Raw genomic sequence first — 27,580 nt, forward strand, 5'->3', positions numbered from 1 at the left:
ATATCGCACATCCGCAACATTTAGTATTCTTAATTAAAGAATACTTTTATCGATTTATTTATGCATTAAAGACTTTTGCATTATTATTTTACATTGATTACTCAAATTCTGTAGTTTAAATACTATTTGACTACCCCAAAAACCATGAAACACTAATATTATCACACTTCTGTCTTTGCTCTTTTGTATTTATCTATGCTTGTAATTTATTATAGGGTGTGTGTGGGGGGGGACTTAGAAAATAGCAACTTTTAACTCAAAATAATCTTCCATGTTAATTTATTTGACAAGTAACTTTGTATAGGATAACACATTTCAAAAATCGCAGTTAGTCATTTCGTCACCTTAGAATTATAAGGTTCTAGCTGACATTTTTGTCAAAATTGGGTTATTGACATATTCTTATTAAATGACAACTTATTTACATTATGGGATGTTTTTTTTATAAGTTGTTTAAATTTTAAGATTTTTTATTTTAAAAACAAATATTATACACATACTGTTTACTATGGAATGCAAAAACTTTGAAGCTCAATTTTCTCAAAATCATTCAGAACGCAGACAGAACCTTATAATTTTAAGGTGACGATGGTTTAATTGTATATACAGTATATCACAATATTTATTGCAGAAAAACAAAATACTAAAATGTCTGATTTTTCCAATAACAGGCAGCCCTACAAAAACAATTTTTCTCTCAATATTTTTTTATTTTTTGTAACTTAGGTGTGAACAAAGATGGACATAAAAAAATACACCATACTACTGAATGAAGCTACTTTTTGTCTGGATTTTCTGATGTTTTATTTAGTAAATGACGAAGTTAACGATGCGATTTCTTTTTTTGTTATTTAGTACACTACTAATTGTAGAAAAGACAAAGAATTAAGTAAAACCAAACCGTATCAGAATACAGATTCTTGAATGTGTGGATTTCAATGGAAACTTCTCACATCAAAAGAATGTGCTAATACAAAATACAGCACTGGATATCAGGCAAATATTGGCCATATTACATATTTGGCCATATCCATGAAACATACTCAGTAGTGTGAACATCAGATCTTGCTGGATAATTTCCACTGATACAGTGGTAACATCCATCAAAAACAGTATTAAAGCAAATGTTCATCCAAAGAATTAGCATTTTGTCATAATTTACTCTCCCTACACGTATTCCATTGAACTTTCTTCTGTTGACTACAAAAGAAGATATTTTGAAGAATGCTGACTTCTATAGTATTTTTCTCCTTACCATGGAGGTCAATGGTTACCGGTCTCCAACATTGTTCTGAATATCTTTTTTTTTTAATTCTACAGAATAAAAATAACTTCATTTGGACTTACTTGATATTGAGTAAATGATGACACAATGTTCATTTTTAAGTGAACTGTCTCTTTAAAACCCCACTCAAAGGTCCTCCACCTCGTCCAGTTTATGCTCAACTATTACATCATGACCCTGGAACTTAAAATACCCCAAAAACCTCTTTTTCTGAAGCATCAGAGGAAACCACAAGATGTCATCGGCCCACATCTGGCTGAAAGGGATTTTATCAATGTCGAACCACTGCGGCCTCATCTCTGAAAGACAAAACAAACCATCATTAGACCCTTAGCCTCATCAAATGTCTAAAAAAAAAAAAAAGCAGACAATAGAGCTGTTTTACCGTCTGATTCGGCTGGCTCTCCTTCATAGTTGTCAGCTCTAAAAATGTGGACATCCATTAGTTCGGTTTCCCCAATAAACTCAAATTTGATGTTTCCAATCTTGTGGAGGGTGTCGACAGTGAGGCCACTTTCCTCCAGCAGCTCCCTGTCAAATAAAAAAAGACCATTTTGTTTCAGTTGGGAAACCAATAAAAGCGGGAAGATTGACCATGACCGATCACTGACACCGTTGTTAAGTTCAAGACAAGTAAATAATATTAAACTTTATCGGTACTACAAGGTTCAATCCATTTAACTTTGATCTGTAGCTCTGAGGGAGTGAAAACAGACACTGATTGATACACCTAAACATGAAATCCCTAAAGAGGTTAATGAAGAAGGTAATTCTTAACTGTATTTTTACATAAATTAAAATGCTTTAATGGGTGGCACAGTGGCTTACTGGTTAGCACTGTCGCCTCACCACAAGAAGGTCACTGATTCGAGTCCCACTGGGTCAGCTGGCATTTCTGTGTGGACTTTGCATGTTCTCCTCGTTTTTAACGTGGGTATCCTCCGGGTGCTCCGGTTTCTCCCATAGTCCAATGACATGCGGTATAGGTGAATTGATTAAGCTGTAGTGTATGTGTGTGAACGCAAGAGTGATAGGGTGTTTCCCAGTGCTGGGCTGTGGCTGGAAGGGCATCCGCTGCGCAAAACATACGCAGGATAAGATCTGAATGAATATACTTTCATGCAAAAAAAACTGCTGTTGTGAATTGGTATTGTAATGAAGGCTGCATGATACTTAGAAAGTATGCAATAATGTTGTTGAGTATTGTGATAATGATATAACTACTTTTAAAAAGCTTTATTTTATCAGCAATTTAAAACACCACAAAAAAAAGTAAAAACGGCTGAAATTCTGATTCTTATGGCTTTTGTCATTTTTTTTTCTCTTGTCTCCCGGCATTAGTTTAGTAATGGCCACATATGATTGATCAGATTTAGATAAACAACCTAAGCATGCAGCACTCAAATGCTTGGCACATCAAAATTAATAAAAATCATTGCACTTCTCTGCGATATCGATGTTTTGGTGATTTTTTATATACAGTTGAGGTCAGAATTATTAGCCTCCCTTTGAATTTGTTTTACATTTTTAAATATTCCCCAAAAGATGTTAACAGAGCAAGGAAATTTTCACAATAGTTCCTATAATATTTTTTCTTCTACAGAAAGTCTTAATTGTTTTATTTTGGCTAGAATAAAAGGAGTTTTTACTTTTTTAAAAAACATTTTAAGGACAACATTATTAGCCCCTTTAAGCTTTATTTTTTTTCCGATAGTCTACAGAACAAACCATTGTTATACAATTACTTGCCTAATTATCCAAACCTGCCTAATGAACCTAGTTACGCCTTTAAATGTCACTTTAAGCTGTATAGAAGTGTCTTAAAAAATATCTAGTAAAATATTATTTCCTGTCATCATGGCAAAGACAAAATAAATCAGTTATTAGAAATGAGTTATTAAAACTATTATGTTTAGAAATGTGTTGAAGAAATTTTTCTCTCCGTTAAACAGAAACTGGGAAAACAATAAACAAGGGGGCTAATAATTCTGACTTCAACTGTATATTGTGCTGCCCTAGTTGTAATTTTGTTATTATAATAATTATATTAACAAAGGGTTACCAGAGATGTTCCTTTTCCAGCGACAGTCCCTAGAAATGTCCTGGTTTTACAGTATGTTCAAAACATGCTGCAAACGCACAGCAAAACTAGTCTGATAAACATCATTTTCAAATGCAAAATAAAGGAATTACTGTACAGTTTCATCACCATTTGTAAAAACTAAAATATAATACACTCTATAAGAAAATTCTTAGAAAATGTATTGTTAGATATTTTTTGTTCTGTGTTTTTGTAATGTTTTGTCCTGTAAACATAATTATAATTGTTCATTATTAATAGGGCTGCACAATATATCGTTTCAGTATCGATATCGCAATGTACATAACCACACATACCACAATGTACATAGTCACATCGTAGCATGTACAATTTCCAGTCATGATTATAGTTGATCAGGTACAATAGTTCATCATAGCAACGTTTATCCACAATCTAGTGAAAGTTTATCGTTTGCAAGTTTTTAAAACTTTGATTATTTTTAAGCATTTCAAGAAAGCAGAAAAGATCAAGAAATTATAACGTTTGAAGCTTTAGATTACGAAGCTTATTTATATTTAATTATTAATATGATGAAGACCATACAGTGATATTTTCCATTTAATTATTCAAGTTCTGTGCCTGAATACTATATCAAGAAAATCATAAAAGCACTGTTTATTTTATTTGAATCTGTATTCTAATATATATATGCAAAATATATTGCATATGTTATTATTATACCATTAGTTATAGTAGAATATAGACCCCAAATCAATAAAAAAAAATTTATTCAAAAACTTTATCTTACATCTTATATAAACCTTAAAAATCATTACTTGAAATGAAAAAGATTACGTACTGATATAAAACAATATAAATATTTCATCGTAAAGAAAATTCTGAATATTAAAAACTATTGCAATATATCAGAGATAACAACGTAGCACTGGCAGAACCCAAAACCACGAAAAAAAGTAAGAATTGTATAATAAAGGAAGATATATTCAAAATAATTACTTGAAATAAAAGGTCAACTGACATAAAATAAAACATAAAATGGCTTTACTTCAGCTGGTAGAAAATTCAAAATATTAATAAAACCACAACAATATGTGTTAATTAATACAAAATTTCCTCAACGTAAACTCAAATGTGGAGATGTTGCAAACACACACACACACACACACACACACACACACACACACACACACACACACACACACACACACACACACACACACACACACACAGTGCCACTGGGGTGGTTTGTTCTAACCGTCTGGCCGCTTGCTCTATGGTCTCTCCAGTCTGGACTTTTCCTCCAAAGCCGTTCCATTTTCCAGCTCCAAAGCCTCTTTTCTTCATGCCCAGCAACACCCGGCCGGGCTGGACCACCAGCACCAGGGTCAGCAGCTTAGACGTGAACATAATCCTATAAATACAACACAGTTCCTCTAAAATTCAGCAAACTGTCTGAAAGTCACTGATGTTTATCTAAATGCGTATAACATCACTCTTTACGACAGCTTTATAACAACTTTGTAATATAAAGTCTTTGAAATGTGGACGACTCTGTTGAATTATACAAAGTTTTGACTTGTATTTACACTACAGTTGAAGCATTCACATCACAAACAACAGAAGACGACAATTAATTGATTAGATAATTGATAATAATATAAGGTTATTCAAGTACAGTGACTTAATACGATTCATTTAAATAGTCCTGTCAAGGTTTTTTCACGGTTACTTCTTATCCAAATAATATCCTTACTTTGTCCAAAGAAGCCTGTGGAGACAGAACGTAATAACTTGTACAAAAACAGAATAAATATTTGTGTATGTTATGAATTTCTCGCTCTTGTTCCCGCGTGTTGCTCAGAGTCACGTGGAGGATTCAGATTCACAACAGTCGATATTGAAATAATAGTGATTTTAGATTGGTACGTGTGGTACGTACAAATATGGTTTGTAGATCTGCGAAACAAGTAAACTCCACCTACCTAAGGTTTGTAATTGAGCGTGCAACAGTGAAATGTTCTCGATTGGAAATCTGAGTTGGCTCTGTGACTCGGTTCTTTTGAACAGAACGAGGCGAGTTAAAATAATTGAAAACGTTATGTTTACTTTACACAATCATATACATGTTTTTACAGAACAGTAAACATTGTAAGCACTATTTATTTGCGATAATTGTAACATGCGTCCACATTCCGTTCAATGCGGTTCATTAAAAAGATCCGACTCAAATGAACAATTCTTTCAGTAATCGGATGTCAAAGCGTGCAACAGTCAAACATTTCCGACAGAAACAGAACAGGATCAGTTAGTTTTATAGCATTTGTTTGGGTAGGATTTTTTTTTTTTGTAAAAAAAAGTCACTAATAAATAACATAGTTTTAATTATGGCTAATGAAATTATCTGATTGATGTAAGCTTACTTTTTAACAAACTTATCATCAAATTAAAAAGTATTTCCTTTGTAAACACAGATCCACCGCTTTTCCACATATGTGTAAATAGCAAACGCACAAAGTCATGTTAAAATTAATGTTTCTTTAAAAAATTTCAACGACTTTTAAGCCGTTTAACAGAAAACGTTAATATCTAAAGTAAGGTATTAACGTTAGTCTGTTCAACCTCAGATGTTGGATGACTCTGCGCATAGTGTACGCATCGTTGACGCGCTGAAACCATAGTCGCCCACGTGCTTCCTTGTTTTCATGCACTTAATTTCTACATGTGATCTCGTCTCTAGGTCACTTAGTTCTTTATTAATAATGTGGAAACGCATGCAGAGGTCGTGTATTCACATGTCAGCGGTGTGTCTGAAGAAGTCTCCTCTGCATCTAAAGGGCAAGAGTGCTGCTGATAAAAGGTGGCTGATTCGGCAGCTCAGTGACCCGTTCGTTAAAGCTGCTCACGAGCAGAATTACCGCTGTCGAAGCGCCTTCAAACTGATCGAGATGGACGACAAATACCGACTTCTCAAACCGGGTTTTACTGTCATTGACTGCGGTGCTGCGCCCGGTGCGTGGAGTCAAGTTGCAGTGCAAAGAGTCAATTCAACTGGAGAGAGTAAGTAATAATGGTAAATTATGAAGGATAATGTAAAAACCATGTCATGTCACGTCAATACATGTACTGCTATAAGTCAGTTTTTTTTAAATGTTTTTATTTGTAGAAATAAATGCTTTTGTTTATTCATCTATTTTCTTTTTGGCATAGTCCCTTTATTAATCTGGGGTTTGCCACAGCGGAATGAACGACCAACTTATCCAGCATACGTTTTACACAGTGGATGCCCTTCCAGCCGCAACCCAGTACTGGGAAACACCCATACGCTCTCATTCACTCGCATAAACTACAGACAATGTTTAGCTTACCCAATTCAACTATACCACATCTTTGGACTTGTGGAGGAAACCAGAGGTAACCTACGCGAACACTGGGAGAACATGCAAACTCCTCAAAGAAATGCCACCTGACCCAGCCAAGGCTTAAACCAGTGACCTTCTTGTTGTAAGGCGAAAGCGATACCCTTTGTGCCACCATTTTTTTTTTTATTACTGCTTTTATTAAGGAAGGACATACTATTTTGATTAAAAAGGTGACTTTAGAAACTCAAAACCAAATCAAAATACTATTCTTTTGAAGTTTATACATATTAAATAGCCACAACTTTCCAGTTTCTGTGGATTTATGATTTGTAGTTACGTACTGCAGTAAACTGAAGATAAAGTTTTTCATCATTTAAAATAAAAATATTGTCATAAAGAGTATTTTGTCATAAATAATAATAATAAAAAAGTTGACTGACAGCAAATAATACTGAATAATTAACATTTTACAAATATTTAAAATGACATTTAACCTGCTGATGGCAAATAAAAAAAAAATAAAATAAAATTAAAAAAATAAAATCATGCCTTTCATCATATTTTCAGGCTGCAAAATAAATAAATTCAGAACAACTGTTTAAAGCTTAAATGTTGTTTATAGAACCATTTCATGGCCAAAACAAACTCTTAGAATTGTCATTTTGAGGACATTCCCTAAACATAGACATCTATTCTGCATCCATTCTGAGATTTTCAAAATGCATCTGTGTTCTTTCTTGAATGATTCTGAGCTCAGCAGGTGGCGGTGTATGCTTTACAAGCAGTCATACTTTATTTGGGTTCAGTTCCTTACAAAAAACCACTTGAACCTAAAACAATTCTAATAAAGTTAAGAAAGATTTAAGCTAATACCTAAATAAAGTCAGCTTTTTTGACGCAGCTGAATGCATTTCGGTGTACATGTAACCCCACCAATCCTACACCACCCAACCTGCTCCAAGCAGGAAACGATCCGGCAACCTTTCACATGGGAGTCGATTGTTCTACCAAGGAGGCTAAAGACCTCTAAAGCCTCTAGGGGAACATTTAGAGGTCAAAGCAGTGAGGCTTACCTGCTCAGCACTTTACCAGCTGGCATCTGCTACATGCAATTGAAAAGTATTCTTACAGTATACTGTATGTTAGTTATGCATTGTTTTTTGTTTTTTTTAAATAGCTCTTATGTCCAGTGTTGTGTTTGTATTTGATATATTTATGTAGCACTGTTGTCTTGTGAGACACGGCAATTCATTCCTCTGTATGTCCAAACATGTAGCGGAATGACAATAAAAATAACCTTGACTATTCTAAGGAGACATCAGCTGATAAAAACTTGAATCCAGAGAGATTCGAATTTGTTTTTGAAGGTTCCATAATCGATTCAGAATCATTTTCTCGAACAATTTTTCACAATGGCGCTACTAAACAAACCTTTGTTTATTCTAGGTGTGGATCTTCCCAAAGGCAGCGTAATCGGAATAGACATACTACACATTTTCCCGCTGGACGGAGCTCAGTTTCTGACCAATCATGACATCACTTCTCCTTCAACTCACACGGCGCTGGAGAGACTCCTGCCTGAAGCTGGAGCAGACGTCATCCTCAGTGACATGGCCCCCAATGCCAGCGGCTTCCGGGAGCTGGATCACGAAAGACTGGTCTCCATGTGTCTGTCAATGCTGGACTTAGCTGACAAGGTGTTGCGGCCTGGAGGCTCTTTAATTTGTAAATACTGGGATGGAGGTCTGGCTCATAAGCTCCAGCAGAGACTTTTCTCTGCATTTCAAGATGTGAGAACTGTGAAACCCAGAGCAAGCAGGAAGGAGTCAGCAGAGCTGTTCTTTCTGGCCCGCATGTTCAAAAAAAGATAGAATTAATCTTTAAGGCATTTTTAAAATATGAAATATGAATAAATAATTGTATTTTAAAGGGAAGGTCAGTTAGGTATTTTTGAAGGCTTGATTGTTTTTCAGATATGTGCTAATGTTTTTCATTATTTTTTTACATATTTTTCATTTTTATTCTACTACTGCTTTTTCGTTCTCCTAAAAATGGTCTGTTGACCTCTCTGCAGTGATTGCTTCATGAAGCTTTAAAACCTTTATGAATCCTTTGTTTCAAATCAGTTGTCAGAGCGCATATCAAATTGTCAGCATCACATGATTTCATTCAACAGGGCTTTTTTAAGGGCGTACTCACACTATGTACAGTTGTCTTGAACTGGGCCAAAGCACGCTTGTCCCCCTCCCGCCTCACCCGACGGCCCGCACACACATTACATTCGGGCCTTGGCAAGCTTACATCATCGATGATGCACTGTTCAGTAAGCGCTCTCGCTCAGCACAGTGGAGATTTCTTTTTATTTATATTGATTTAGTCCTTTGTAATGCAGTGACACGCAGTCAAATATTTCGCCGAACAGATCCGCCACTTTTGTCGCTCATGAACAATCATTGAGTCCTCGTGCTGCAGGAATTAGGAGGTTTGCTGAAGTTGCAGCTGTCGTGCAGTGAGGGATTTGCGTCTTTAATAAACTCTGATAGTTTGCGTTCACTGAACAGTAAGAGTGATTAATTAATCCTTATGAAACAGTCACATCTCCCTTTCAGTTTGGGCCCAAGTGAACCGTGCCTGAGCCCAATTCAGAGCACTCACACTTTTCAAACGTTGCGGGAAACGGGCCTTGGCCATTTAGCATAGTGTGAGTAGGCCCTAAGTCATTACGTCAAGAAATGTTTAAAAAATTCAGTGGTTCTCCACTAGGGGCGATTTGTGTAATTCCATAAAATCCACATGAATTCATTCAGATCACCCCCCCCCCCCACCCCCCTCAGTGGCGAATCACTAAACGGGTTTCAGAATTTTTACCTGATCTTAAATCAGTTTAACAAGTTTGTAGATGTTTAATAACAGGGCTCGATTATTAACTTTTTTGATCACCATGCCACTGTGGCTAGTAGTTTTTCAACATTACTAGCCACTCACCATTTTCACTAGCCACAATTTTGTTGTTGTGAAAATATATTTTATATGCATAAAATTTGAGTTTGGCATGCTAAAATTACTTGATTGAGATATTGGGTTATTTACACATGACTTCATTTCACTGTTGGGTTGTGTATGAATTTGCTCAGTGAGCATTGGCAAATCAGTAGTGATTTCATGGTGTTGCATTGTAATTAGTTATTATTTCACGTGTCTTTTCAGGGCTCAACATTAAGTGTGTAGCAAATTTTCCTCTGGCCACACCGAAAGACAAATTCAAAAGCTTGTCAATTCCCGAAGGCTATCCTGATTGTCAAACCCTGCTTTTTATGAACTACAATTTTTAAAATTATTTTCAACCAACCGAAGTGGCTAGTAGGAGCAGCAGTCTAGCACACCCGCGGGTGTTAATGTCAAGCCCTGTTTAATAAGTTATTTGTAAAAAGAAAAAGGGGTGATAGCTAACAGTCTTTTGTTGGGTTGTTTTTTTGGTCCACTATATGGAACAAACAATATATAAGCCTTGAAAATGTATGAAAGAATGCATTGTTGACATGTCTGCATTATGCACACACTTAATATTTAATGATATTTGATGGTAAACTAAGTGACTTTACAAGTTATACTTTTAATTTAAAGTTTGCAACATTTCTGAAAAAGTCAATTATAAGTTATTGGTGCAGGCGTCACGAATCACGATGGTGCAGTGGGTAGCACAATCGCCTTACAGCAAGAAGATTGCAGGTTCGAGCCCAGGATGGGTCAGTTGGCATTTCTGTGTGGAGTTTGCAAGTTCTTCTTGTGTTCACATGTGTTTCCTTGGTGCTCCCTCAAATGTGAATGAGTGTGTATGGATGTTTCCCAGTGTTTGGTTGCAGCTGGAAACACATCTGCTGTGTAAAACATGTGCTGTATAAGTTGGCAGTTCATACCACTGTGGTGACCCCTGATTAATAATGGCACTAAGACAAAATGAATAAATAAATAAGTTATTTTTGCATTTACACAGTTTCCCTAAAGCTTCGAAACATTGAATCATTCTGTGAATAAATTGATTGAGTTGTTTTGAAGATTTGAAAAGCTTTAGGTGCGTTTGATGTGAACCATAACTTCAGTCGATGATCCAACAAGATTAGCTGAGCACAGTTGGGGGTGGAGTTGAAAACAGCCATCAAGTTGGAAATCCAGGTCTCGTAGTTTGCTGAATGACAGATCACAATTTGGTATTTGGTATTGATGCCACATGTGACACCGTAGGGGTTGTGATGTCAAAACTCCTTGTAGTGCAGCAGCAGTTTGCATTAAACTTTGAATGTCCTAACTTTGAAGATTTTTGCCTCAAAATGTAATATTACACGTTAATTAAGTCAAGGTTTCCACACTTCTTGAAAGTACTTGAATTGCAGGCATATGGATTCAAAGCATGGGAAGTGAAAAGGCTCTGGATGCAGACCTAGTGCAGTTGCAATCTGAGCTGCATGCAATGCTTTTTACACCTAACCCTGCCCCTAACCCTACCCCTCACAGTGACATCACTACTTCCAGTGAGTACATTGTGTCCGAGACTTGCAGTTTCATCTTGCAAAACTTTCATGGCATTACATACAATCTCAGAAATAAAGGTTCAAGAGCTGTCACTTGGACAGTACCTTTCAAAAGGTACATATTTGTACCTGAAGAGTCCATTTTGGTACCTCAAAGGTACATTTTAGGTACATTTGGGTAATAATATATACCTTTGAGGTACTACTAAGGACTCTTTAAGTACAAATATGTACCTTTTGAAAAGGTACTGCCCCAATGACAGCTCTTGTGGAGAGGGTAGGCTGAGGGAATTAAGAAAGGCACTTGATTGAAAAGTAATGGTGCTATAGTCCTTAAAAATTGAGTGTGAACCCTGTAAAGTTTAAAACTTGAAATGTACGATCTGTTTAAATGAAAGAAAACTTTATTACATTTCCTTATCCAAAAAATTTCCTACAGCATTAGATATATTCATATTGTAGATGTGAATGCTAGTGGAATAAGTATTCAGGTGTTGACATCGTGTCAAGTCAGATTTGCATGATTTTCAATTTCCTAGCTGTGTTAAAGCATAATTTTATAAAGGCATGATTGGCATGCATTTATATAGATTTTATAGAAATCCTCTATTTTATATTTATTAATTATATCCTGCAAAACCACAGAGAGAATAATAAAAGAGACATATGTTCATATTATCTGATAATTGGATGTTTTTAAACCACAGTCTAAGATGAATTTTTTGACAAATAATACAACAACTAGCTATCAAAAAATAACTTAATAATAAGTAAATAAATGATTAGTGATGATAACAAACAATTCATAATAAAGAAGAGTAATTGTAATTATTATTATTTTTTTTTTATAATTTACAACTTTGTCCCAACACTACTTATCTTACCTTAAGCATGTCTGTGACGTTAGATAAAGGACAGATAGATAGGGAAAACGTTTTTAAAAGATAATAACCATAATGCAGTGTGAGTATATGCAGTCGAATATGTATACATTTTTATATATAAAGTTTTTTTTTTTTTTTTTTTTAGCAATGCTTAAGTCTTTTTAAATGCTTTTGAACAGTATAACAATTTCTTACAAACTAGTAGTCACAAGCCAATATACATAACAACAACAACAAAAAGACTTCCAGTGTTGTAAAATTAGTTTTTCCGAGTACACTGTAAAAATGTTCAGTTCCACACAATTGATTTGTATCGGGACACTATGAAGGTATTAATTTAAGTTATTGGTTTAGCAAATTTAGGTGTATTGAGCATAAAACAATTACGTTATCCCCCCAAAAAAACATTAATTGTGTTGTTGTTGCGACCTTCTTGCTGTGAGGTGACAGTGCTAACTAAGCCACCATGCCACCCGAGAGAAACTACTTTAAGCTTATTTTTTAAACATTGATTTGTCTTATTTTAATATATTTTCAGTCATCTTCAGGCTTCTTTAAAAGACCCTGGCCTGTGATTAAGAATTCTTTGATTGGCTAATAAAACCCCTTTTGTCGGCTTGCCTAATTTGTTTAACTTGCCTAGTTAGCTTTATTATCTAAGCCTTAATTTGCCCTTTAAACTGAACACTATATCACAAAATAACTAGAAAAAATATCATTTACTGTCATCATGGCAAAGATAAAAGAGATAGATTGTAGCCCAAAAGTAATCTACAAACACAAATTGAAATAGTGTGACAATAACATTACTTAAAATTGCATATTGTGCGGTTTCTTTACATTGGATTAAAAAAAAAAACTTTATGAACAACCAAAAGACCAAGTTTTCAAAACTGACAGTTTTTATTTGCTTGCAGTGTCTCATCTAAAAGTATTGAAGAGGAAGACTTTATACTGAAGTGGATGTGAAGATATTAATTTCTACAGCAGATGGCGCTCTTGAATTGCCCACGTGAAAGCATCAACATAACATTAATCCTGAGAGTCTGTACCATTCCAGTGTAGAGAGAGACGGCGTAGACATGCTTTTATTGGGTACATTGTTTATCTTGACCGTTTGATGGTCAAGTGCGCAGAAGTTAAAAATCACGCACTGTCATTTACATCTTAGCGAACTCTTGAAGTGTGTCTTATTTGACAACACTTTAATTTGACGTCCCTCCAACCGGAAAGCTAAATTGCTTACGCAATACCGAAAATCAGTTTTTCCAGCCGTGTAGAACGATGTAATCATTCTCTCATTATAAGCCAGAGAGGATGGAGAAGTGTGTTACAGACAGTATGACTAATGAGAATCTTTTGTGTGTGTAGCAGTGCAGTCTCACAGATATCAGCCCTCAGACTCTCAGTCCATCTGAATGACTTCCAGCTTGTGCTATATGGAGAATTTAGACATAGCCTAACCTTAGCTGAAAAGAAATTTAGAGATAATAAAGGGTGTTTAAATGATTCATAGAGGTTAAATTAGAGTGTATTCATCATGAAAGCCTCTTGGCGTTTTATGGTTTTGCTTTTCTTTCATTTTCTTTTCATTTCTAATGCTCTATTGAGTGAAACTCCTCAAACTTTAAGTAGCTAAAAGTTGTATGCTTCAGGCTAGATTCAATAACCATAGGAAAAGAGTGTCATGAAAATCATGAACTGGCAAACATTTTAGAGCGAGAATATTTTAGGTGAAAAAATAGATCACACACACAGATTCTACAACTATGTTAAGTAGGCTACAATATGTAGAGATGTAGCCTACTGCAACAATATGTAGCCTACTGCAGCTCTGCACAAGAAGTTTGGCCAGAGGAGAAATGGTCATGCCCAACTGAGCCTGGTTTCTCTCAAGGTTTTTTGAAGTTTTTTCCTCGCCACTGTCACCCCTGGCTTGCTTGGTTTGGGACTTGTGGAGCTGCACATTGATAGATTTACTCTTCAGTGTTTTGACTTTCAGCAGTGAAATTTAAACCACGAGGAACTGATGTAAACTCAGAAAATGGACTGGCTGTTTCAATTTACTAGAACTTCTATGTTAAGCAGCTTTGATACAATCTACATTGTAAAAATGCTACATAAATAAACATGAATTGAATTGAAGCCTCTAATATACTTCTGTGCAGAACTAAATATATGAAAATAAGAGTAATATTAGAATCTCCTGTCAAAAATTAAACACATTTAATTCAGTGAGAATAATCTGCAGACTATTTCCTTTCGTTTTAAAGTAAAATAATAATGTTTCAATTAAAAATCTTCATTAGATAAAGTCAAACAATGATGAATATAAATTGTTAACAGACTATTATAAGAATGGCATTTAAGGGTCTTCTTCTCTGAAAAGTATCTCTTTCACCAAAACATTGAGAGCAGTCCAACTGTCGGGATCAAGAAGTAAAACTCGACATTTTAAACATAAGGAATTTTTGGTTAATAACTGATAAACTGGTTGTCAATACCTTTTTAAATCACCTGCTCCCATAAATTAGATTTTTTTAAAAGAGGAATTTGTGCTGAAAAACTACATTACCCATAATGCTATTCCAAAAAATTACACCAATCATAAAGACTAAGTGAGCAGTGTGACAAAATAGTCCCTTCTATAAAACATATGCAGATGTAATCAAGACAATAAACTTATTCAGACCTTCATTTTAAAAGTGAAAGCAAGGCTGCGGTGGGAAGAAACCCAGAAGTATCGCCTGGAGTCACACAGGAATTACTAAAATAAGGGGCAAAAAAGGAGAAAAGCTTTTATTTGCTCCCCTGGCCAAACCTGAAACGTGCGAAAATGGCAACATCTTTCAAAAAGTTTGTAGCCTTGCCAGAAAACAATCTTAAAAGGGGATGTGGTAGGTGTAAGCATTTGCAAATGTTTTATTAATAATAAAAAGAAAATGCTGTATCTTTTAACCCCACTAGGTGCCACTTTAGCACAGAAACAGCATACTTCACCATCAAGACCATGAGAAATAAAGCAAATTTAAATCTAACATATATTAATATGCTAAAAAGAATAATAAAAGGTGTTTTACAATTGACAACAAAAGCCTTTTATAGATATACACTCCTTGCCTATAAAACTATATATGTATGAGCAACCTGAAACTGTAGGCTGCAGGCTTCATTCGAAAACGCTAGAAAAAGACTGTCAGCTTCGACTCTGGATTGCTCTAATCTCAAGCCTCAGCCGAGAGACTCAAACATACCTAAATGAATTGTGCCGGCAGCTCAGGTGCTTTCAGATTCAGAGCTGCAGCATGCACCATACAGTATGGAAATTCTTGCAAGCGCACTCTTTAATCTGAATGCCTGTGTCAGCAACATGTTTAACGCGTGCCGCTTCTGTCAATCTGAATGCAGTGATTTTTTTGATCATCGCATTGACGTATCAGAAAAAAATGTACACTGGGAACAATCCCCTCCTGCATCTGTGACATGTGAAAGAGAGCTTGGAGAATTCATTATAGAAGATTAAGGAATTTATTTGAGGGCTTAGTCTTATATGCCTGTTAACGATTGTGAAAGTGGAGACTGGAGTCTGCAGGGGTTCAGCCTCACTCACTGATATGGAAATACAAGTGATCACGGTACATTTATGAGAGCTTTTTTTGGGCACTAAAGTTATCATTTTGATTTTGGACTTTTTTTGTTCTGTCTCTTTCGCTTTAAGTTTTACTGCTGTTAACTCGCGTCCTTCAGGTTTCCTGGAACATCTCTGGAGATTCTCTCTGAGGCCAGTGTTCAGGAACTTGAGGTCATGGTAATATGTTTCTGTCTCACAATGTGACAGACTTTTGTCTAGAGCTGATGCTCTGTATAACACACACACACACACACAACTTTGCCAGAGAGTTATGTTTTGCACCTTTCAGAATGAATTTTATATTGACTTCTACATTTGTGAAACTGTAGTGTTTTTGTATTTTAATGCTGCCATTCATAATTGAACATTCATCTTCTCCTCAAGTCATTCATTCATTCATTTTTCTTCGAATTAGTCCCTTATTTATCAGAGGTCGCTACAGCGGATTGAACCGCCAACTCATTCAGTCATTCATTTACTTTTTGGCTTAGTCCCTTTATTAACCTTCTTGTCCTGTTCATACCTCGCCCATTAATTTAGTGTTCCCAGTCAAAATTGACTGGTCTCTTTTAACTGCTCTTAAACTGCTAAAAAAAACATTCTTTAGCTGTAAACAAACTAGTGTTTAAATAGAATTTATAGAATTAGAGATAAAATAGCTGCAGTGAAAATACCAATAGGCACTGATAATGTATTACAAAATGGTCATGTCATGGAGGTAATCACATGGGAGAATCAGCACATAAGCACGGGAAAGAGGTGTACTCAGTCTGAAATGTGTATGAGAGAGTGAGTGAGTTGGGGTAGTGTATATGGGGATGTTTTCTGTTTGATGGTTGAATATAGTCTGTTTAGCCATTCATTTCTTACGGTGGTCACTTTTGACCGGGAACTCCACAGGTGTAACGCTGTTGATTAAAACACTCAAAATTCAGTGAAAGAGGTGATCATCACTTATGTTTAAATGCATAGTGTGGAGGATATGATGATGCCTTGAGGCAATCAAATGTAAAACACAATATTTATGAGTGTTTTCAAATGTAAATCGGTCAGATTTGACCAGAACACGACAGGAAGGTTAATCTGGGTTGCCACAGCGAAATGAACCAATTATTTTGTCAGGTTTTATGCAGTGGACGCTCTTCCAGCTCAACCCAATATTTCAAAACCCAAATCTCACATTTACACACACTCATACGGCAGGTGTGCCCAAACTCGGCCCAAAGCCGGTGGCCTGCAAATTTTAGTTCCAACACCAATTAAACACACCTGAAACAACTAATTAAGCTTTTTCTAGGTATACTAAAACTTCCAGGCAAGTGTGTTGAACAAAGTGGGAGTGAAACTATGCAGGACACCGGCCCTCCAGGACCTATGGACACCTCTTCACTATGCCCATTTCTTGTTTATTTATTTAAATTCTTTAACCAGGAATGACACACTGAGATGCAATATCTCTTCTATCAGGGAGTCCTGGTCAAGACAGGCAGTATAGGACAGAGTTACAAAATAAAAAATACATGTCACAATCAAGTGTGCCGCAAGCCTGCGTTTGAGTGAAGGTCTCGGCCGTTAGATCGCCCCCTGGGGGCTGGCTGCAGTACAAGTCATAAAGCCCGCCTCCTCCGTGTTAATGAAGGAGACTTGAGCCCAAATAAAAAAATTAATTACACTTGCAATAAAATGTCCCGAAAGATAGTTCTGGTCGATTAAGGCACTGATTATTGTGCTGAAATAGGTGCAGATCTTTATTTTTGTAAACAGTTTGTTTTTAGCAGTAATTTAATGCTGGGCGTGTCATCGTGATTGACAGCGGTGATTGACAGTTTCTCAAAGCGCGGCGTCTGAGCTTCGGCAGAAGACTAAAGTGTTATTACTCAATTTCTGTGATATTTTACTATGACAAAATGAGTTCAGCAGTAAACTACAGTTTCTGACATACATGATCTGGTGGAACACTTTTTATTCGCTAAGGTCAGAGCTTTTTTCGGGCTTTATTAGTTTGCTAATACACGCCTAGCCACCCAGATAGCAAAATACACTGGGGCCAGTTCTTGCCTGCCGGAGACTTACCCCTCAGACTGACTACCTCTGCTGGACCTACTCCGGATGCCTGGACTCACTGCCCGATTCCAGCCTGAGTCAATTGAGCCAGATGCGGCGGCCGAGCGAGCAGGCGCTGCCGCATGCGAGCCGGAATCAGCCCGCGACGCCGCGAGTAGGTTATGTGCGCTGCTGCCCGGAGCTGGCGCGATTGAATCTTCATTATATAAAACCCTCACATTTGTTAACGTTATTACAACAATTTTTGTTGATATAACAACAAACGCATGCTACTATGTGAACGCAAAGTGTATCACTGAGTTTAACCTTTGAATAAAGATGCAAACAGCATACATAGCAATTATTTAAATAAAGGACAAAATAAATAACAATAAACCTGTATCGATTGCACAAGTATTAAATAATAATACAATTGAATACATTTTGTAGTGCACAAGAATTAAGAAATACGAAAATGACAATAAAACTGCACAATAAAATAAACCAATTTAAGTACGGGGAAAATACAGGAGATCGTTAGCAGTAATTCTCTTTGTGTCTTAATAATAATCTCCACGTTGATCTCCTGTAAGGTTATTTGAACTTGCTTTACAGGACGTCTCTGCATTTTAAATTTTGGCATGTTATTAAGTAATCTACTGAATTTGCTGTTATAAATCATTATAAGGTTCTTGAAATCGAATCTTATATAACCTAATAGAGCTGTAATGTTAGATATTATTTATTTACATCATTTACTGTTGGCGTTTTATTTGAACACTCCAGCTAACATTAAAATGAATGTAAATTCCTCGTTGCCAGATATAATGAAGGCATCGAATAAACCAAATGAAAACGGAGGCAAAAAAATTAAATAAATAAACAATTCAAGCGAAAATAAATAAACAATATACTAGTGATGTTGCAGCAGATAGACGTTGTATTAATAGTGCAAAGTTTTTTGCACAAATTGACTAATTGCAGGGTTGGGATGTGTAAATATCCTGTTGATATTTAGTAATCTTGCTGTATTTATCTTCTAAACGCACGATTGTTCCCGCATGGTAAATCGTTATGGTGTGTAGGCTATATTTTGGGTTCTGTTGATGGCTAATTAAAAATAAAAACCTTTCTAAAAATGTATGTGTTGTTTATATGTTATTGTTCATATTTTGTTATTTCTACCCCTATGAAGATAACAAATACCAACAACAAATATAACAATAAGAGAATATATTATTTGTGCTCATATTCAGGCTAGAGTGTATAAAAGATCGTTTATTTATGCAGTCCACCATGTATTGCTTTTATTAAAGTTTAACAGCTTACATCACACCGTTTTTAAACCGTATATTATTGTGTTTTTTTTAATGTAAGTGCTTCTATTTACATCAGTGAGCGTTTGTTATAGTGCAGACACCAGCAGTCGAGTGAGAAGTTCGGGGGGCGTGGTTGATTTTACATAAAGCGTTTGGTTGGAAGCTCGACTCCGCTCATTTTCGCGGCTCCTCCTCTGGCTCCATCAGACAATCCTTCTGCGCATGTCAAGGCTCCAATTTCAGCCGACTTTTGCGACAGTTTGTGCCCGTCAAGCAGGCGTTTTGCCCTCAATGCGTTCAATGGGAAAAGGGGCTGTCGCGTCGTCCATATTTTTTACAGTCATTGGTCACAATACAATACACAGACACACAAAAAAGTATAAACCAGGGGTGGCCAACCCTGTTCCTGGAGAGCCACCTTCCTGCAGATTTCAGTTGCTACCGATATCAGACACACCTGCCTGTAATTATCACGTGGTGTTCAGGTCCAAAATTGATTGGTTCAGGTGTGTCTGATATGGGTAGCAACTGAAATCTGCAGGAAGGTGGCTCTCCAGAAACAGGGTTGGGCACCCCTGGTATAAATTATAATCAATTGCTCGAACCAGTGACCTTCCTGCTATGAGGCAACAGTGCTAACCACTGAGCCATCTTGCCACCCTAAGCACCTCCTCGGGTAATTTTGACCCATTTTTTAGTATTTTTTGTTTTATATTTAGTTAATTTGAATGGTCTACATTGTGACATTCTGCCACACAGCTGAACTTTGAACACACACATGCACATACACACACCAACCTGATCTCATAAGGAAAAGTATATTTTAGCGTTTTGTTTGTTTAGTGGCTAATTCATACGAGTTCAGTCGTACAAAAATGTACAATTTTAAAAAGGAGGCATGGCACCCAACCCGCCTATAAACTCAACTGTCATTAGGGGATGAGCAAATCAAGCTAAATTGTACAAATGAGATTGTATGAAATCCTATGAATTCATACAAACTCAATACGAAATCATACGCACACTAAATTAAAAAGTTACGAATTGCCATGAGGTCAAGTTGCACACACACACACGCAAAATTTACAAAGAAAATAAAAAATCTAAATAATTTAACAATCTCTTTGCGCATGGAAAATGTACATTAAGATAAAAGGATTAAAATGATAAAATTGTAATTAAATGGACTGAACAAAAGTAATAATACTAAAAATGAATGATAAGACTTCAAAATAAAAAAATAACTAAACAATAAAATATTAGATCAAAAAGGCATGACAACATACATTTATAGGATACTTTAACATTTTGAAAGTTAACATTCGGTTTTGGTAAGACTTTAATTTGGTTGTCCCTATCGCACATTTTGTTGACTAAAAGTTGCATTGCAAGTAGATGCCAGTTACTACTTATTGGAATATTAGTAGACTGTCTGCTTAATATCTGTTGATACTGCTCCTTCAACAAACATTTAACTGACTATAAGGAACTTTGCAAATACGTGTTAACTTACATTAACCTTAACCCTAAACCCAACCTAACAGTCTACTTATAAACTAATGAGAATTAGTTGGCATGTAGATGCAACGTAACTTAAATCCAACAACATGTGTTAAAGGGACAATCAAAATAAAGTTATACCTAATTTTTTTTAAAGTGGAGATGATTTCTAAAGTTAAATTGTTTCAACTTTGTTAATTTGTTGCAATAGAATAAAATAAAGTAAATTGAAGTAAAATAAAATAAAACAGTAGCACTTGGAAATCAGAATAAAATGGAAGGCTGAGGGTAAAAGAAGTAGAATTACAGGTCTACAAAATTATATCTTGTTTTAACTATAAACACATTTTTAAACGCATAACATATGCGGAACTTCCAGGTACAGAAATGTTCATTTATGTTTCATTATATTTAATCAGTGGCTTTCATTTTATTGAGCCTGGTAGAACACTTCGTTTCCAAGAATGAATCATCTATGCAAAGTCCATTTAAGCCTGAGGAGTTGAACGCTATAGAAAACCTGGAGTCTGAACTGAAGAGCAGGCTACATTTAATACATCTAGCCACATAAAGGAACCCGCTCTGTCTGGCTGCACTGTTTATCTGGTGCAGGACTCTTATTCTTTTCAGTGAAGTGAGTTAAAGTAGTATATTAATATGCATTAAAGGTTGCCCTGACTGTAAATTTGAATCAAATTATTACATGCTTGCTCGTACTATAAAATACTATGTGTTGACAATTTAGCATATTCATTTTTGCTCCTTTCCATTTCAAGGCTGATATTGCTGTAAATATAGACTGCTTAACAGTACAGAGGGGGAAATAGCTTAAAGAATTAATGGAATATGGGTTTTTTATTTGCGTGTGAACTAAGATAATTGTATTAAATGCTCACAAAGCAATTAACAGTCACATAACTTGCTCAGAATTCACCTTAATTGTGAGGATTTACATTAAATAGTTCAAGTAATATTACAATTTGGTTATCTTTTTAATTCTTTAATTAAATTAAATCTGTATGAGCAGAAAGTATGAGCGCCCTATACTGACACTGAGGAGGAGAAACTGTTGACTAAAGTTGTTATTTTTTGTATTTTGTGCACACAAAAGGATTCTCGTAGCTTGATAATATTCCAATTGAATCACTGAAGACATATGGTCTGTTTTGTGGATAGTATTTTTTGCACTGTTCAATGAACCTGACGAGGAATCAGGACCTGGTATCAGCTGCAAAAATCCTGATCGGAGCATCCCTACAATGAATGATTATTTTCTCTTTCTTATGGCATTTGAGTTATGACTTGTTTGTAGTTTAATCTGAGTTTGGGCTAGTTGTAGATGTGTTTGGAAGCAACTTGTAATATTTTTATATTTTGGCAAATTGCACAACAGGACTCAAAAACAAAATCATCTCAATGAACAAGACTCAAAAGTCAGAGTAGGTAAAATTATCTGAATTTTCCATTAATAGGTAATACACAATGCACCAGAAGTGCAATTTAGCAAATTGTTTAATTATATCTTGCCTGTCCATACAAGCGAAACAATGAAGGCCCTGGGAGAAAGAAGAAGCTTATACTGAATGGATGAAAGTGAAAGAAAAATGGAAGCAAAGAATTGCCCCAGATGACATTAGAGTCACTTGAGGACACCGTTTTATGAATCAGGTTCAGCTCAAGGTCAACATATTATGTGACCTCAGGGTCAACATATAGGAGAAATGAAGGGAATGTTTGTACTCAGTCAATGTCACTTGTCACCAAAGACCAAAACTCCCTATCTGTGATGAGCAATCTGTTTGACAGAGAAATGTATCTTCAAGCAAAAGCAGAGACCTTCAGAGATCCTATATGAGTGTCGGAATTTAACATTTACATGAACTCTTCATCTTGGATGCATCTTAGAAAAAAAGAAAAACGTGATTTTGTCAAAATGTAAAAAGAAGACATTTGTAGGCTATTTAAGTCAATTTATTTTTTATAATATGCAACATGTGGTATTTCTTGACATCCTTAATTATATCCAACAGATATATAACAATAATCCAGAATTAATTGCAGTATTTTCTATGAATTAATGTTTTACCTGAATGCAGTTCATTAAGCAAGATAAAGTGAAATCCAATTGTTAAATCACAGTCTGTTTGTATGGTTGTGTAAATTGTGTAAGAACACTGACCTAACTGTTTGAGAAATCATTTTCAAGTCATTGTTACATTTTGGAGAGCCTGTATGAATTCATCACCGATGTTTCAATCATTAAAGTTTTTCTCATATTCAAATTTTTTTCTCTTATACTTATTTACATTATATGATGTTGTGCATATTTTGAGAGTATCTATTCAGAAAGCAAAAAGCTTCTATCTAAAAAGTTGAACTTATTCTAAGGTTCCTCTTCTGAGTTTGAATCCACACAAGGGGACCAACCAGAATCATCCCAAACATGTCGCTGACACAGGCAAAGATGGGTGTTTAAATTCAAGCCACTAGCAGATAGAGACTATTATACTGCTGTGCTTTGAAGAAAAAAAAAGAAGAAAAAAAAAACAGGTATGTATGCATTTCACTTAAAAAGGTGAAGTGCAGCACTTATGCATACATCTCTATGGAGATGATCTAGATTTTTTAATGAACAGCTCATAAACATTTCATCCTTTAAAAGTAGAAGAAAAAAAAGCCTGTTAATGTAAAGATTTAGAGGCATTTTCACCCGCAGGACTGCAGCTCACTGGATGTTTTCTCTTTTTTTGAATCATACTACACTGTAAAACCCAACTGTCAAATGAAATGAGTGTAGTATGTAGCGAGTCAATTAAATACCTCATTACTTCAACTTAAATGGAATAAGCTCACAGCACTCATATAGATTAATTTTTTTTCAAATGTTTTGTAGCAATCTGTTGCCTCAAATGGTTTGAGTTGCCTTAACATATTGGCTTTTACAGTACTCAGTTGGCTTAAGTTCTCTTCATTTATTGGATTTTACTGTGCTCAAATTGCTTCATTTACTCAAATAGATTAAGCTCACAATACTCATTAGGATTAGTTTTTGACCTTAAATGGTTTGAGTTACCTTAACTTTTTGGGTTTTACAGTGTATGCCAAACCCAGTGATGGTTTAGCATTAAAATAAAACTGATCCAACTTAAAATCCACGTCAGTTCTAATCATGAATGCGCTTTTTCTGGCAATTTTCCTTCTACATTCACACAGCGCAGCATTCCTGCAAATTACCGGTAATGATACAACTTCTCTTCCCAGAAAATTTCCATAAGATATTTACCAGTATTTTCAAAAAGGGCCTGTTCACACATGATCTCTTTCGGGAAAATTGCCGGTAATTTTCCGGAAAGGTCTTTATGTGTCAAAGGGGCTATTGTTTTTGGTTCCTATTCTGGATATTGAACACCTCGGAACCATCATTGTCTATGGAGGATGAGAGAGCTCTCAGATTTCATCTAAAACATTTTAATTTGGATTCTGAAAGTGTATGACAGTCTCAATAGATTGGAACGACACAAGGGTGATTAATTAATAGGAGAATTTTCAGTTTTGGGTCGACTAAGCCTTTAATGTTACGTAACTCAACCCTAATGATAACCAAAACACCTCATACATTTTGCATGAACAAATGCACTCACAATTAACATAGTAAATATCCCTGTTGCAATCTGATTACACCCCAAAATGATGGGGTTTTGAAGTCTGATTAAACCACGCAATGTAATTTGTGAACCCTATAATAGAATTTGCATTCATTTATAAATTTAGCGAGAGATGTTTTGTCAAATAAAACACAGCCGTGCGTCTCTCATTCTGGTCTGATTGTAATATCCGTAAGCCGAGTTAAAGACATTTTCCCTCTACTAAGTCCCTTCTTTGAATGTTTTGATCACATCCGATACAACTCCCACGACAATAAACGCTAAAATATATTTGCATTTAATCAAGCAGTTCCCTGGCAGTCTTTGCGCTGTTGTTTTGCACAGGTGAGAATTGCACACTTGGATATTAAATGAATCTGTTCCAAGAGCGTTCCAAGGGGACGCTGCACTGTCAGGTTAATTTACTTCTGTTAGGACAGCTGGTAGCTTGTATGTAAATATCAGTCAATTAAGGAAGAGGAATTATACGGTGAGACTATATACTTCATGCAATTTAATTATAAGAACACAAGATTGACTTTTTAATCTTACGGCTTCTAGCAAAGAATGCAAACAAACAAAGTTAACTTGCAGAAGACCCGATTTGTGCAGGATATACAAATAAAGATATGGCTAAAAAACATTTGATGGAGTGCCGGTTTAGATATTTTCAGTGAGTGTGCAATGCTCTGGATAGAGTTTAAAGCTGCAGAGGCTGACAACGAACCTCTCTGATATGAACAGATATTCGCACCTTCCAGTGGTGAATGAACACAAATCTGTTTTCTGTGGGCCTGGAGGAAAGAGATTAGAATGTTTTCTCTGAGAGTTTTCGTTGCAGAGGTCTGTCACGAGGGCCTATTGAATGGGAAATGGAATCAGAGGGAGATTATTTTGACGTGGATTTGAAATGACTGAATGACAAGTTTCGAAACGGTTGATTCGGGAACACATTTAAGCAATATCTCACGGGCGAGGGCATCTTTGTAATGAATATCAGCACAAACAGCATGAAGCAAAGTACAACAAACTTTAATGAGATACTAGAAAAACAAACACTGATCAAAATTTCTCCCATTTATTAGTGTCAATTTTATTAATTCTCTGAAAAGTTGCTATCAGTCATTCTAAAGTGACTAAAACTCTCAGACAGAAAGTTGTCCAGATGAAGATCAAACGGATGAAAGCCGGAGAAAGGTTCATGCTGAAGCAGGTCATTCAAAATCTGTAATATCTAGAATATTGCATCTTTACAATGTCACAAACTCATTCAATACCCTCAAAAAGGCTAATGGCCAACCAAGACATGTACAGGAGAGGACAGGGTAATCTGAAAAATTGTCAGTTGGTTCAACACTGCAGCTGGAATTAGTTCAGTTATGAGCAGGGTATAGATAAGTATCTCTCATGCAGAGATTTTTGCACATTTAAAGCTGCCATCGATGAATTAATACATTGTTTAAATTGTTCTCTGATATATACATAGAAGGTATGTGCCTTAGATCATTGGTCCCCAACCCCTGGGCTGTGGACTGGTATCGGTCCATGGATCAATTGGGACTGGGCCAGACCAAAAAATATTAATCATTTCCATTTTATTTATTATTTGAGTCTGAACAATCTTTTATTTGAAAAATGACTGTATTCTCTCGGTTACATATTGGTTTCAAATTTAACCCACAAGCAGCAAGTAAGAAACAGACATCTTTGGAAGTTGCTTTGGTAAGGGGAAAAGTCCCAGTGAAGGACCAACGAACTGCCGAGGAATGAATCCGCTACCCATTTGTCAACAAATCAGGGGAATCCAGCATGTCTGTGTAAGAAAAAGATAAACTGCTGGAGATCACAAATGAGGGTGGCTGTTCAAATATCGTGTTTTTTCCATGCACAAGTTCATTATTTTCAATGGAAGTTTGTGTCTTGTACACACGCAGCGACGCACACAACGCAGTCGTGCCTTCCAGGTGCCCCCTGTTGAAAACATCTTAGAATGCAACGAATCATGACAAGAACTGACTGATCAGCTTCATATTTTGTATGGAATACACAATTTTGGTAGACTAATTATCTCAGACAAACACTGCAGTGCCTTTTGATTTTCTCCATAAATAAAACTAGTATCAGAGTTGCACCAATGTATTGTCAGCTTGTCATCCTCTGAAAAAATGGTTGAAGGTTGCCTAGCAATGTAAGTACACTCACCCCCCAGGCCGCAGAAAAATTGTCAAGCATTGAGCGGTTCATGGTGATTAAAAGGTTGGGGACCACTTCCTTAGATAAGTGCAAAAAATACCCAGTAATGGTTGTACAAGCCACTTTATATTCCTTGAAATTGGCCCTAAAATGAAAGCTGTTTTTACCTTATTTGGCAGGATCATGAATATTAAAGAGCTCTACTCTTACGCTGTTCTAGGCTCATGTTTTGGGAGCTCACAGAGCGTGATGTATTCTAAAATACAAATGTGCAAAATAATCATACATTCTTTTTTTTTTTTTTTTAGAAAACTGAGTAGATGTATATTCAATCATTTCTGTTGCCTCATTACAAACCTATGTGGCAAATTTCACAATATATACAATAAACTAACAAAATATAGTTTAACAGACATTACTATTTGGGGTGGCACTTAATAAACGGATTATCTTCTCTAAATGAATCCTGCTCATCCTGCTTCCCACTGTTCCTCAAATCTTATGCAGTGTACAAAGGAAGTTAAATACCGATGTTACTTAGAAAATAAGGGTTGTAATCTCACTAGGAAACATTGTGGCCAATCAAATGCTTCTGGGGTATAGTAATGATCTCATATGTAACATCTCAGTCTGTATTTAGTTTTTTTCAGAATTGGTCTGTTTTTCACTAGGATTTTACACACATGGTTTAAACGAGAATGAGGAAACAATGAGGTTTGAGACTCATGGTTTGTCATTTCCATTTATTGAACTTATATTGTTCAGCTTTAAAGTATATACATATTTTCACTTTTAAGAGCATCTTTAAGGGAATTTGGGCTGAAAGTCTTTCTGCGCTGACCAAAACTCTCACTGGCTGAGAAAAAATAAAACAAATCAAAAGACCTTTGTTGTGTTGACAGAGAACTGGACTAAAGTTTACTATAGTGATACAAGTTTAATTTATTTAAGCCTGATGAGAAACATGTTTAATTGAAAATCTCTGGAAAATCCTCAGTGACTAGTAGTTAAAAATCCCTCAACAGTCATTAAGCCACGGAAGAGACTAAAAGAGAGCAGATCAAGACCACAACAGAGCAGCACAGTAGTTTTTGTAAAACCTTTGTCAACTAGCATGTACAACCTCAACCG

At 35.7% G+C, this 27,580-nt stretch overlaps 2 protein-coding genes across 3 annotated transcripts; one reads left to right on the forward strand and one right to left on the reverse strand.

Moving 5' to 3' along the window:
- Positions 1-689: 689 nt before the first annotated feature.
- On the reverse strand, positions 690-5,633 carry nudt1 (nudix (nucleoside diphosphate linked moiety X)-type motif 1). 2 transcript variants are annotated; one of them, XM_087242433.1, is made up of 4 exons: positions 5,330-5,633; positions 4,603-4,758; positions 1,671-1,816; positions 690-1,584 (listed from the first exon to the last, which is right to left on the reverse strand). In XM_087242433.1, exons 2-4 carry the CDS (start codon positions 4,752-4,754, stop codon positions 1,412-1,414), a joined length of 471 nt encoding a protein of 156 aa, XP_087098559.1. In that variant the 5' UTR covers positions 4,755-4,758; positions 5,330-5,633; the 3' UTR covers positions 690-1,411.
- A 343-nt stretch (positions 5,634-5,976) lies between these two features.
- Positions 5,977-10,742, forward strand: mrm2 (mitochondrial rRNA methyltransferase 2). The gene is made up of 2 exons (NM_001386575.2): positions 5,977-6,404; positions 8,153-10,742. Exons 1-2 carry the CDS (start codon positions 6,107-6,109, stop codon positions 8,575-8,577), a joined length of 723 nt encoding a protein of 240 aa, NP_001373504.2. The 5' UTR covers positions 5,977-6,106; the 3' UTR covers positions 8,578-10,742.
- The last annotated feature ends 16,838 nt before the right edge of the window (positions 10,743-27,580 follow it).

The sequence above is a fragment of the Danio rerio genome, chromosome 3 (assembly GCF_052040795.2).
Source record: "Danio rerio strain M-AB ecotype USA chromosome 3, GRCz13ab, whole genome shotgun sequence".
NCBI lineage: Eukaryota > Metazoa > Chordata > Actinopteri > Cypriniformes > Danionidae > Danio > Danio rerio.